We start from the raw sequence: 13,690 nt of genomic DNA on the forward strand, positions 1-13,690 counted from the left end.
GTACCGTCTTCCCGCATCAATCCCTCCGGCGCTTGGCCCTCCCGGTCCCTCCCGCCGCTTTGTTCCCCGGTCCGCCTGGGCTGGGCTGGGTTGGGGGGTTGCGCGGCGCTGGACTGGCATTCCGGGGGGCGGGGGAGCCAGCCCGACCCCATGCACTGCCAGGGGCGCCCTCCCCCAATGTCGGCCGCGAGCCTTGAGCTGGAGTGCCATCTGCTTTGGGCTTGGGACTTTTGGGGAGTAGGAGGACCCCAGCTAGGGCCGCAGGCCTGCACAGGTCTCATGCCACAGGACTCGGGCAACAAATTCTCGGCCACCTAGGAACTGACGTAAGCTTTTCTAAAGTGAAGTCTGGGCTCTGGGCCTCAGATTCAGGCTTGGGAGGGCGGGCAGCCCCATTTACCAGCAGTGCCCCGGCTCTCACCTCTGTTCTCCGCCCAGCTGCTTCCCCATCCCACACAAGGGGTGAGGATGGGTCAACCACAGGTGCTGTAAAGCCTCCCTGTCCTGCAGGCAGACACCCCGCCAGAGATGGGGGGCCCTAACTCCCCAGTCCACCCTGTGAATTCAAAAAGAGCCCTGGGGCTAGGGCATCCAGCTATTACAGCAAAGCTTGGATAGGGAAGAGTCTGGGGGCAGGCACCTTCCACAGGGAGTGACCCCTGCCCGTCTGCCTGTGCCTGACCCTCTCAGGCCCCACCTCCTGGCCCACCAGTTGTCTGTGGGTGTCAGAGCCTCAGGCTGTGGAGAACAGGCTGCTGGCCCGACCTGCCCCAGTGTCGTGCTGCCAGGGCCTCTCCTACCCCAGGTTGAGGTGCTGCCAGGTGCCCTGGGGCCTCAGTGACTCAGCCTCCCCCTCCCAGAACACCACCTCCCCGCTTCCAAACACTCCTCTCATGCATGGCGGCTCCCTCCCCCTTTTGAGTGGCTCAGCCCCTCCCTTGACTCAGAAGGGCAGCCAGGGTGATTGGGGGACTCCCTGGAAGCCCTGTCCTGTTCTTTCTCTGAGCCGTGCTTCTGGGACCCTTACAGACTCTGGCCCAGCCTTCAGCAGACCTTCAGCGGACCACACCTTTTGCAGACCCCTGAGACATGTCCACCGCTGCTGACTGAGGTGTGAGGGAATGCTGGCTGCTCTCTGGGTGGGCACTGGTGCTCCTGAGCCACGTTGGAAAGATTGGCGCCCCCAGTCCTGGCCCATCCCTGGGCTGTCGGAAGCTGCAAGCTGATATCCGTTCAGATTTCCACACAGCCTCTGCCCCATCAGAGATCAGCTTTCCTGCTTGTGGTGGCAGCTCACGAAGCACCTTGAGGGGGCACCCGTCAGCACCTAACAAGAAGCCCACTGCCTGGGACACCAGACACACTCCCCCTGGACACCTGGCCCTCCAGAGGGCCAAGGGATGGCACCCTGACACCTCGGCTTAGACCCGTTTCCCTGCCTCTGCCCTGGAGTCCTGAGCTCAGAGCCCAGCCCAGGGACCAGGATGGGTCGAGAACAGGACCTGATCCTCGCTGTCAAGAATGGAGATGTGACTGGTGTGCAGAAACTGGTGGCTAAGGTCAAGGCCACAAAGACAAGTGAGTACTTGATGGGGTGACTATCCAGCTGAGACCCTCCCCGGAGTGCCAGGCTGTGGAGAGAGGCCTGGGTGGTCACTCTGATCTGGGGACTTGGGGTGGGAGTGCCTCTGTGTGGGAGAGCCAGTGAGGAAGTTGGGTCCCCCTTGCTGTGAACCCTTAGGCAAGTCACTTTACCTCTCTGGGCCTCAGTTTCCTCACCTGTAAAGTAAAAGGATTGAAGTACATTCATTCTAATTTTTTTGAGTGCCTATTGTGTGCCAGGCTCTAAGCACTGAGCCACAGCAGTGAACAGGACAAACTAAAAGTCCTGCCCTCATGGAGTTGCCTTTAGCAGGTGGTTTTTCCAATGTGTTCTTTGGAGCCGTGGGGTCTCTGGCAGTGAGATGGGAAAGACTGAATAGCTAGAGCTCAACCTCCACGCCCACCCCCCAGTTCAACCAGAGCATCTCTTGTGTTTTTGTCAGCTTGATGGAGATATCTGTAAGATAGCTTTTTAAAGGGAATTCTGCTTAAAACAAAGTTCAACATTATCTAACTGCTCACTAAAGCCCCCATCCCCCTGACTTATCTGCCTGTGTCCCCTGGGGGGGGGGTGTCCAAAGTTAATTTTCTGGAGGTCTCTCTGCAGCCTGGGGTCTCTAGTCGACAGGGTTGTGGGAGCTCTGTGCCCAGGTGGCCACACCTGACTTCCATCTCCTGAGTACCTCTGCAGTGAGACCCTGCAAGGAGAGTAGACCTCTGGGCTTCAGGGCAAGCTCTCTGGACTGTCCCAGGAGGACACTGGACTTGTCCCCTTGAGTTCCTGGACGAGCAGGGACAGGAGATGGCTCCTGCCACCAGATTCGGGCTGGGGGAGAGAGGGTCCTTCTGGAGTGCTGGGGCTCTAGCCCAAGACACAGCTTGGCCCTCTGCACAGGAAGGAGTCCCCCAGGCTACCTGAAGATGTCCAATTATCCCCACCCACACCTGGGAGTGTGGGGTGCCAGAAGGAAGGATTTTAAGGGCCTGGGAGTTGTGCACGTGTGTGAGTGTCCCCACTTACACGCCAGGGCAGGACACCCGGGGAGTAGGGAGATGGAATCGTGAGGGGTGCTCTCTGTACCCTGGGGGAGTGGATGCAGGGTGAGCCCGATGGGTAAGGTGCCAAGGAGGGTCCAGGGAGGGCCCTGGAGGCCCCAGGGTGGGAGCCACTGCCCCTCCTCCCCTCACCTCTGTGTTGCTTTTGGCAACCTGCCCAGTAGGGCCTTGGTTGAGCTGCTGCTGGCCTCACAGCCCTGGGGCCTCAGACCTCAAAGTGAGGCCCTCAGGAGGGCAAGTGGCTGGAGGCTGGTGGCTGAAACCTTGCAGCCAGGCTCCTAGGCTCCGGGAAGGTCCCCTGTGCCCGGGGGGGAAACATCTGTGGAGGAAGATGATCCTTCCCCCCACTCCCCAGGGGACTTGCACAGAGTGTAGGCACAGGCACAGAGCGATAGGGTCCTGGAACCACCTGTCCCCACTCCCAGTCCTCTGAGAAGCTGGTGACAAAAAGGAGATCACAAGGTGACCTTTGCAGACCCTACAGTTTATGAGATATTGTAATCCCCTCTATTCCCTGGGAGATGGGTACTTCTACATGCACTTTACAGATAAGGAAGCTGACACTCAGAGAGAGTTAGTGATTTGCCCAAGGTCACACGGCCATTGTGTGGCAGATCAAAGACAAGCCTGAGCCCTCTGCCCTGTGCTGCCACACTCGGCTGCCCATCAGAATTACCTAGAGATAGTTCTGAAAGTACAGACTCCCCGGTCTCTCCCAGAATTACAGAATCATCACAGAGAGCCTAGGACTCTGCAAATCCGAAAGTTCTTCAGATGATTCTGAAGCAGTTCTGAGAAGGGAGGCTGGAAACTCCTGCTCCATACCCAGGAAGGCAAAGGAAACTGCTGGAAGGGAGGTGGCAGGGCTCCCGTTTTTCCCTCTGGGCGGTGGCTAAAGCTTTCTGGCTGTCCAGCGAGAGGTGCTCCCTCAGCCTGCTGCATCTGATATCTGGTCACTGGGGGCCGGCTTTCCCTGCCTACCCAGGTCCTCTTCAGGGAACAGGTGGCTGGGAGGAGAGGGCTACAGTTGCCCTGGCCTTGCCTCTGCCCTTCCTCCCTCCCTCCTCTGCTCCCTTTTCTGAGCTGTCTCCTTCTCTGGCCAGAGGAAATGGAGTGGGCTGGGGGCGGCCTGCTGAGCTCACATCCTCTGCCCGAGCCTAAATCAGGAGGAGTGACCCTTCCATCCGCAGAGCCAGGCCTGGGAAGAAGGTTGTACCGCAGGGGAAGTACCAGGAGCCACTGCCAAGAACCTAGGACCCTCCACCCTCCCATCAAGGTCCCCAGTTCAGTCACTCTGAGCCTCTCCCCACCGCCTTTCCGGCCATTGTTCTGGAAAGAACAGAGCCACCCAGCCTGGCCCTGCCCCTGTTCCTGTCCCTTCTGTCATGTTGTCCTGCCACTCCCCGGAGGGGCTGCATCTCACCGCCGAGCTGCCCCAGCCCAGGCTGTCCAGGTTGGCAGTAGCTGGAGGGACTTTCTGTGCCTCTTCCCTGCTTGACCTCGTTGTCTTCACTGAGGCTCAGAGAGGTACCAGGGCTGGCCAAGGTCACACAGCCAGTAAGAGGGAGAAGAATTTGAGTCACGCACTTCCTGCTTCTAGGGCCCCTGTTCTTTCCACTGCCCTGAATGGTTCTGTGTGACAAGGACTTTCCAAGGGGGCTACAGGAAGGCTGGGAGGCCTGGGTTTCTTCCCTGTGGCCCCCACCCCCTCACCTCTTCCGTCACTCTTTGACTCTGTATCCACCTTTTCGCTGTAGCGTATTCGGCTCAGCCCTAAGTGTAGCTGTCTCCCCCTCCCCATCCTGTGCTCCTCACTGCAGGCTTGGTCCCTCCCTATTGGAATGAGGCCCTGTCTTGCTGGGGTATTCAGGGGCCCACCAGGGCCTGGGGGGCAGGCCTGGACCAGCATGCTTGGCACCCTGCCCAGCCGGGTTGAGCCAGGCCTCCTCCTTCCCGGCAGGGGTGGGTTCCAGCAGGAGGCAGGGGCCCGCCTGTGACAGGCACTCTCCTTCCCCTCCGCAACACTCCTCAGGGCCCACCCCCTCCCACGCCCTGGCTCACACGTGGAGCACACCTGTCTGAACCCCGTCCCTGTCCCCGAGAGGGGGATAAACCAGCATCCTCCCCTTGCTCCCCGGGGCACAGAGCTCTCTGCCAGGAGCCTGTGGGTGCAGAGTCAGCAGTTACTCCCCTGACAGGGGCCCTGAGGGGACTGTACCAGCTTTCGCTGGAGGACAGCCTCTTGGTAATAATGGCTAACATGTAAGGAGTGCTGAATGGTGAGAGCTCCCATCTTTCACAAGGGTCAGGCATTGTACTCACAACCCCCGTGAGCAGCTTCTGTGATCAGCCCATTTTACAGATGAGGACACAACCCGAGAGGTCAAGTGACTTGTCCAAGGTCACACCGCTAGTATGTGGCAGGGCCAGGGCGTGGTGAGGTCTGTGTGACGCCACCTTCCCCACTATGCTCCGCTCAGGGATGACCCAGGGCCGGGCAGTGTGGCCTTTGAGTCCAGCCCTGGCATCTGCCCTCTACTCTCGAGCTTCTGGTGCCCTCTCCTTTCTCTCCCAGCCCCCTCGGCCCGTGGGACAATGAGGCTCACTCCTTGGCCCATTCAGGCAGGAATGCCAACCATGCGCTCGTGGGACTGTCCTTTGAGGGCACAGCATGCCAGTCTCCCCCATCTCCGCCCCCTTTGACCCTATAAACAAGCGGGGCTGGGGGCCCAGGGAAGCCAGGCCACTGCTGCAGCGGCGCCCTCCAGCTGATGGGCCAGGGTGGGAAGCCATAGGGACTGACAGCTAAAGGGCCATGGGGCAGGTGCTTTCCTGCACTCCAAGAGGTCAGCTGGAGGTGGGAGGTGGGCGGGGAGGGAGCACTGGGTTAGGTGTGGGTAAGGGCGGATCATTCGAGGGTGCCCTGATGCCTCCCGCTCTGACCCCCAGAGCTCCTTGGCTCCACGAAGAGACTCAACGTCAACTACCAGGATGCTGATGGGTGAGCGGGAGCCCCCGTCCCTCTTGAAAACTGTGGGGGTGGGGGGCAGTGGAAAGACCTGGGGCCTAGAGTCCCTTCCCCTCTCAAACTTGGCCCTTGAAGCGTGTTTGTCGAGAGCTCAGGGCCCTGCCCGCGCGCCTGCCCATGGAGCTATCCCTGAGGGAGGGGAGGGGGCCCTGGTGCCTCTCTGAGGGGCCTTCCTGGGTCAGATTCCTGCTGGGCCCCCCTTTCTCCCTGGAGGGTAGGAGCCCTCGGGCTCCTGCTCCCACGGCCCCCTCCCCTGGGCCGGCTGTGAGGGAGGCCAGACAAACAGGCCTCTCAGCGCAGACACTGAGCCCTTTCATGCTGCAGCCCGGCTGCTCTGTGCTCCCGTGGCAGGGCTGGCAGGGTGGGGGGCCGGGGGTGCAGTGGGCAAATAACTCATCCCTGACAGCCCCCAGGATGGGTCTGCTGTGGAAGACCAGGATTTGGGGGCGGGGGGCCGCTCACTGACACCCCCGACCTTGTGTCCCACCACACCAGATTCTCGGCTCTCCACCACGCCGCCCTGGGGGGCAGCCTGGAGCTCATAGCCTTGCTGCTGGAGGCTCAGGCCACCGTTGACATCAAGGACAGCAATGGTGAGAGCCCAGTGTACCCGCACCCCAGACCCCGTGGTCAGAGTTTGCTCCTGCTACATCATAGCAATGCTAATAGATGTTGGCATAGTTTCTCTGAACTTGCAAATGCTTTACCTCTTCAGTCTTCACAGCCTTCTGGGGTAGTGGGTGGTACTGACATCCCATTATCCAGGTAAGGAAGTTGAGGGTACATCACCGTTACAAGGTCACCAGATCATCCGTGGTGGACAAGGTGGGATTCTGGCTTCAGCCCCAGGCAGCCGGACCTCTCCCTGACCAAACCCGGGTGAAGCCAGCTTCGCTTCTCCCCTCCAGCTGGGGTGGCTCCAGACTCTGCTCAGTTCCCTCCTCCGGCCCCACGCCATCCCTCGACCTCCTTTAGAAACCCCTTCCGTCTGGCAGGCATGCGCCCGCTGCACTATGCAGCCTGGCAGGGCCGGCTGGAGCCCGTGAGGCTGCTACTGCGGGCCTCTGCGGCCGTGAACGCCGCCTCGCTGGATGGGCAGATCCCGCTGCACCTGGCTGCCCAGTACGGACACTATGAAGTGGTACGTGACGCTGCCAGCCTACAGGGGCGCGGGGGCAAGGAGAGGGGGGCTGGCACGGGGGGCCGGCCAGGCCAGACCCCTCACTCGGCTCCCTCCACCCCAGTCAGAAATGCTTCTCCAGCATCAGTCCAACCCGTGCCTGGTCAACAAGGCCAAGAAGACGCCCTTGGACCTGGCCTGCGAATTTGGACGGCTCAAGGTGGGGCCTGCTGCCCTTGGGGTACTGGGTTCTGGGCATCTCTGGGGTCTCAGGAGGAGGCCCTACCTGAGTGCTGGTTGTTGCAGGTGGCCCAGCTGTTACTGAACAGCCACTTATGTGTGGCACTGCTGGAGGGTGAGGCCAAGGACCCGTGTGACCCCAACTATACCACACCCCTGCACTTGGCTGCCAAGAACGGCCACAGAGAGGTCATCAGGTACCCACCGGGGCCCCCCCCAACATCCTCATCCTCTTCCGGTGGGACTGGCGACGTCCCCTCAGTGCCCTGCCCTGCTGCCCTCTTCACCCTCGCTCTGGATCTCTCTCCCAGCCCGCAGCAATCAGCTTCCTCTCCTTCCCCACCCCCTGCCCTCTGCCCTCTGCCCCAGTAACTCACCCTCCCCTCCACAGGCAGCTCCTGAGAGCTGGGATTGAGATCAACCGCCAGACCAAGACAGGCACAGCACTCCACGAGGCCGCGCTGTATGGCAAGACCGAGGTGGTGCGGCTGCTCCTGGAGGTGCGTGTGGACTCCTGGTCAGCCCGCGGGTGTGGACCCCTGGTCAGCCCGCGGGTGTGGACCCCTGGTCAGCCCGCGGGTGTGGACGGGTCCCCAGCGGGTGCCAGGTCCAAGACCCGACTGGGGAGGCAAGGGAGGGTCTCCACTGGCAACGTGGTGTTTTGCATGTGGGTGGGGGCCATGCAAAGGGGCTGGAGAGCAGACGGACCTGGTTCAAGCCCCGGTTCTGCCTTTTACTAGCTGAGTGACCTTGAGCTCATCCTTGACCCTATCTCTGAGCTTACACTTCCTCATCTGTAAAATCTGAAAATAGTAACTGCCTGCTGGGTAGCTGTGAGAATTGGGAGAAGCAACAAACCAGGCGCTCAGCGCAGGCTTACCCCGCACTGTGCACCCAGGGTGGGGTGGACGTGAACGTCCGGAACACATATAACCAGACGGCGCTGGACATCGTGAATCAGTTCACCACCTCCCAGGCCAGCCGGGAAATCAAGCAGCTACTGCGGGGTGAGTGTGTGGGGGAGAAGACCCAGCCCAGGAAGCAGAGCAGGAGCGGATATGTCACGCTCCTGGGCCCCGGGCTGGTCTGGGGGGTTGCTGCGGGGATGATGCGGCAGGGACCTGGGGGAGGGTCATGAACAGGGGACTGGAGGGGTGGGAAGATGCCCTAAGGACCCTCAGATGACACCTGTCCTTCTTCTTTTAGAGGCCTCAGGGATCCTGAAGGTCCGAGCACTCAAGGATTTCTGGAACCTCCACGATCCCACTGCCCTCAATGTCCGGGCAGGGGACGTCATCACGGTGAGGACCCAGTGCAGGCATTCCTTTGAGAACACAAATGATTGCTGTCAGTTACTTGGGCACCTACTGTGGATCAGGCTCTGTGTTAGGGTCTTTATATGCACGAGCTCGTTGAATTCTTCCCAGTCCAGGTAAGGTGGGTGCTCTTATCATTTCCTCTTTGGAGCTGACAAAATTGAGGCTTAGAGAATGAAAGCAGTTTGTCCAAAGTCACAAGCTAGCAAGCAGTGGAGCTGGGATCTGAACCCAGGCTGACTCCAGACTCTTGTTGGTATGCCCTGGAGGCACCCAGGGGATTGGGCTGGATGCTGGTGGCAGGGCCAGAACTGTGGGCCAGCTTGGGCACCAGAGGCCAGCTCCCCGGGGGGAGGGGAAGAGCTGGACCGCAGCTGCAGGGCTGGGCACTTGGTGCAGCACGTGACCATGGCATCGTCCGTCCCCCTGCCCATCTGCCACAGGTGCTTGAGCAGCATCCCGACGGCCGCTGGAAGGGCCACATCCACGAGAGCCAGAGGGGCACGGACCGTGTGGGCTACTTTCCCCCGGGCATCGTTGAAGTGGTCAGCAAGCGGGTGGGCGTCCTTGCACCCCGCCTCCCCTCTGCGTCCACCACCCTGCGCCCAGGCCTCTCCAGGACACCACAGCCCCCTGCTGATGACTCCCCGCACCCCCTTACCTATGGCCAGCTGCCTCGGGTGGGCCTCAGCCCAGACAGCCCAGGTACCTCCTCCTGGGGGGGCAGTGCTGGGTACCGGGATAGACATCTGGCTCTGGCAAGCTGCCAGTCAGCTGTTGGCAGGGCCAACTGGGGCTCTAACCTCTTGGCTTCTGCCCCCTGCAGCAGGTGACAGGAACAGTGTGGGCAGCGAGGGCAGCGTGGGCAGCATCCGCAGTGCCGGCAGCGGACAGAGTTCCGAGGGCACCAACGGCCACAGCACTGGCCTCCTTATTGAGAATGCCCAGGTGGGGGGGCGGGGGGGGGCGTTGGTTGGGACCAGGGCCGGGCCCCCCACAGCCACTGCCAGTTCCCCAAGTGAGAGTCAGCTCCTTCCCTGTCTCCAGCCACTGCCCTCTGCTGGAGAGGACCAGGTGCTGCCAGGACTGCACCCCCCATCCCTGGCAGGTAGGAAGGGAGACTGGGACCTGGGTGGGCTAGGAGAGGTGCAGGTGGGGAGGCTGAGGGCTTGGCACCCCTTCGTCCTGCCACCCTGATTCCATTTCTCTCCCTCCTTGAAGACAACCCAAACCACCGCCCTCTGGCCAACTACCGCTCCGGGGAGCAGCTCTTCACCCAGGACGTGAGGCCGGAGCAGCTGCTGGAGGGGAAGGTGTGACCTGCACTGGGGAGTGGGCTGCGAGCCCAGGGTAGGGGTTGGGATGGGCCTCAGTGTGGACTTAAGTCCCTGCTCAGACCAGGCCCCTGGGGAGGCTGGGGTCAGTGGCTGGTCTGTGGCCTTGGCACCACCCCCCCACCCCTGCCCCAGCCCCCACCCCAGCAGACTCAGCTCCATTAACTTCACCCCTCCCCCCACACCACAGGACGCTCAGGCCATTCATAACTGGCTCAGCGAGTTCCAGCTGGAGGGCTACACTGCCCACTTTCTGCAGGCTGGCTATGACGTGCCAACTATCAGCCGCATGACACCCGAGGTAGGTGCTGCAGCGGGAGGGCAGTGCAGGAACCAGTGGGCAGAGGAGGGGGCCTGATGGCATGACTCTGTGTGGCAGGACCTGACGGCCATCGGGGTGACCAAGCCCGGGCACAGGAAGAAGATAGCCTCCGAGATCGCCCAGCTCAGCATCGCCGAGTGGTTACCCAGCTACATCCCGGTGAGTGGGCGACGGGCACGGGCTCCCACCTGCAGCTGCGGCTTTGCACTGCCTTCCTGGCTTGGGGGCCGACGGTGCTGCTTTTGCAGGCAGACCTGCTGGAGTGGCTGTGCGCGCTGGGGCTGCCGCAGTACCACAAGCAGCTGGTGAGCAGCGGCTACGATTCCATGGGGCTGGTGGCCGACCTCACTTGGGAGGAGCTGCAGGAGATCGGAGTCAACAAGCTCGGTGAGGACTGCCCTGGGCCTTCTGGCTGGGCCCCCGCGTGCCTTGGAGGGTCTCCAAAATGTTTCGGGGGTCCAGGAGGGATGAGGGTGACCCTTCCCAGCCCCAGCTAACCCTTCCGCCTCTATCCACCCCTCTCAGGTCATCAGAAGAAGCTCATGCTGGGGGTGAAGCGGCTGGCTGAGCTTCGGCGGGGCCTACTGCAGGGGGAGGCCCCAGGTGACGGCGGCCGCCGGCTGGCCAGGGGCCCGGAGCTGATGGCCATCGAGGGGCTGGAGAATGGGGATGGTCCGGCTGTGGCTGGCCCGCGCCTCCTCACCTTCCAGGGCAGCGAGCTGAGCCCAGAGCTACAGGCGGCCATGGCAGGGGGTGGCCCTGAGCCGCTCCCCCTGCCCCCTGCCCGCTCCCCCAGCCAGGAGAGCATCGGGGCACGCTCACGGGGTTCCGGGCACTCGCAGGAACAGCCTGCCTCCCAGCCCAGTGGCGGAGACCCCAACACCCCACAGGAGAGGAATCTTCCAGAGGGCACAGAGCGGCCCCCTAAGCTTTGTTCCCCACTTCCTGGCCAAGGGGCCCCCCCTTATGTTTTTATGTACCCCCAGGGCTCGCCCTCCAGCCCAGCCCCAGGGCCGCCTCCTGGCGCACCCCGGGCCTTCTCCTACTTGGCCGGCCCGCTGGCCACTCCTCCAGACCCGCCTCGGCCCAAGCGCCGGTCCCACAGCCTGAGCCGCCCCAGCCCGGCCGAGGGGGAAGCCGAGGGGGAGGCCGAAGGGCCAGTGGATAGTGCCTTGGGCAGTTACGCCACCCTCACTCGGCGACCAGGACGCAGCGCCCTCGCCCGGACCAGCCCCAGCCCGACCCCAACCCGAGGGGCGCCCCGCAGCCAGTCCTTCGCCCTGCGGGCCCGCCGCAAAGGCCCCCCGCCCCCGCCCCCCAAGCGCCTCAGCTCCGTCTCTGGCCCCACCCTGGAGCCGCCGCCGCCGCCAGGTGGAAGCCCGGCGCCCAAGGAGGGGGCCCCGGGGCCCCGGAGGCGAACACTCAGTGAACCCACGGGCCCCTCGGAGCCCCCCGGTCTGCCCGCCCCGGCTGGCGCCGCATCGGACACGGAGGAGGAGGACCCAGGGCCCGAGGGGACACCCCCGTCTCGGGGCAGCTCAGGGGAGGGGCTCCCGTTCGCGGAGGAGGGGAACCTGACGATCAAACAGAGGCCCAAGCCAGCAGGCCCCCAACCCCGGGAGACGCCTGTGCCTGCTGGCCTCGACTTCAACCTCACAGAGTCAGACACTGTTAAGCGGAGGCCCAAATGCCGGGAGAGGGAGCCACTGCAGACGGCACTCCTGGCCTTCGGGGTGGCCGGCGCCACGCCCGGCCCCCCTGCCGCCCTGTCCTCGCAGACCCCCGGCGAGCCCCCCTCGGCCTCTGCCAGCCCTCCCCGGCCTGACCCTAGCAGCCTCCCAAACCCCGGAGCTCCAGCCCCTCTCTCTCCCAGCCCCCCAACCCAGCCCCCCGTGGCTCCCTGCCTGGGGCCGGCTCTGGAAAACAGTCGGCGGCCCGGGGAGATGGAGCCCCCGGCTCCCCCTGCTGCCCTCCTCAAGGTGCCGGGAGCAGGTATGAGGCGGGACCTGCGGGGAGAGGGTGGTGTTGGCAGCGCTCGTGCCCAGCCCAGCTGAGTCACAAGACAACCTCTTTGTCTCTGCAGGAACAGCCCCCAAGCCTGTGTCTGTGGCCTGCACCCAGCTGGCATTTTCTGGCCCTAAGCTGGCTCCCCGGCTCGGCCCCCGCCCTGTGCCCCCTCCAAGGCCAGAGAACACTGGGGCCACGGGCCCAGGCCGGGCCCAGCAGAGACTGGAGCAGACCAGCTCATCCCTGGCAGCTGCCTTGCGGGCCGCGGAGAAGAGCATTGGTGCTGAGGAGCGAGAGGGGTGAGGGGTGCCGGGCGCTTCGGAGGGGGAGAAGGCGGGATGAGAGCAGCTCCACCCGAATCCTGAAGCCTTTTCCCAGGGTTCCGGGAATGATGGGAGGAGGATGTCACCGTCCTCCTCAGGGCAGATCCTCAGGCTGGGGGGCCCCTATTGGGATGGGAGGAGCCTGGGCCTGGGGTCACCCGGATCTGACCTGCAGGGAATCCTGGTGGCCGCCACTTTAGAGGCACGTGAGCTTGGGCAAGTCACTTCTCCCTGTGAGCCCCAGCGTCTCTGTGCAAGGAAGGGAACGGTAACTCCTACTGCCTCGGGAAGTTGTAATTAGGAGAAGATGCACACAAAGTGCGCGCGCCAACCACGCTCTCAGTAGCAGCCCCCTTGCCCAGGGCCGGCAGGGTGCAGACCGCTGGCTGATCTGACCTGGTCCTTCCCCTGCTGCAGCCCCCCGGGCACCTCCACCAAGCACATCCTGGATGACATCAGCACCATGTTCGACGCCCTGGCTAACCAGCTGGATGCCATGCTGGATTGAGCTGGACCTGCTGGCAGCCTGCAGCAGTGCCCACCGTGACCTTCCTCAGCCACTGCCTTTCCCCCGGCTCGGACGCCGCCCCTGCCGCCCTAGCGGGGTCCCTCCTGCTGCTCCAAGCCAGCAGCTGTCGGCACTAGGGCTCTGGGAGGCAGCCCTCCGGGGAGCTGAGGGGACTCGTCAGAACCTGACACCTCAGCAGAGCCCCCTCCCAGTGTGTAACCTGAAGGGATGGCCCTGCCTTTTGGACAGGGACCCTGGTGAGAGCTTCCTCTCCAGGAAGAAAGAGGTGGTGGCTGGGCTTCTGGGGTACCTCCTCTGTCCCCCCAGTGTCTCAAGCCCCTGTGCCAAGGCCCTCTGGCCACCCACTGTGCTGTCCTGGCGCCGAGAGGCTGGAGGAGGCGGTGTGTCTGGCCTGGTTCCCTGCAGGTGTTCACAGGACACGTAAACAAGCGGCCAGGCCAGCCTCCGCCCCTGCCTGCCCTCAGTGAGGCAAAGCTGGTGGGGGTGGGGGCAGTGGGATTCACAGGTCCCCCAAAGTCCAGACTTTCCCAACTGTAAATGTTATTTTTTAAGCAGAGAGAAATGCATATATTTTAAATGGAATTTATTCTATCTATAACTGCCTGAGAGGACGCAGTGGGGGAGGGGCTTCGGACCACAGCAAGAGCACCCCTGCCCGCCTTGGGGCTGGAAGCCTGACCTGGTTGGCCCAGGCCCCGGCTCTGTAACCATTAACCTCTTCCCCCAACTAACACCAATGAAAGTGTCATTCCACGTGATCGGGCTGTGTGTTTGGATCTGCGCCACAGACCGCTGAGCCAGGGGTCGCGCCTG

The 13,690-nt window shown here is 62.9% G+C and overlaps 1 protein-coding gene across 1 annotated transcript; it reads left to right on the forward strand.

Moving 5' to 3' along the window:
• Positions 1-1,484: 1,484 nt before the first annotated feature.
• CASKIN2 (CASK interacting protein 2) lies at positions 1,485-13,635 on the forward strand (the record flags this gene model as incomplete). The annotated part of the gene is made up of 19 exons (XM_079725829.1): positions 1,485-1,578; positions 5,608-5,659; positions 6,182-6,279; positions 6,682-6,827; positions 6,931-7,026; positions 7,113-7,243; positions 7,438-7,546; positions 7,945-8,053; positions 8,253-8,347; positions 8,806-9,067; positions 9,189-9,310; positions 9,410-9,470; positions 9,584-9,675; positions 9,887-9,997; positions 10,076-10,177; positions 10,267-10,405; positions 10,544-12,010; positions 12,102-12,324; positions 12,766-13,635. 19 exons carry the CDS (start codon positions 1,485-1,487, stop codon positions 12,854-12,856), a joined length of 3,600 nt encoding a protein of 1,199 aa, XP_079581955.1. The 3' UTR covers positions 12,857-13,635.
• Between the last annotated feature and the right edge of the window lie 55 nt (positions 13,636-13,690).

Source organism: Hyperoodon ampullatus, assembly GCF_949752795.1.
Source record: "Hyperoodon ampullatus genome assembly, chromosome: 19".
Lineage (NCBI taxonomy): Eukaryota > Metazoa > Chordata > Mammalia > Artiodactyla > Ziphiidae > Hyperoodon > Hyperoodon ampullatus.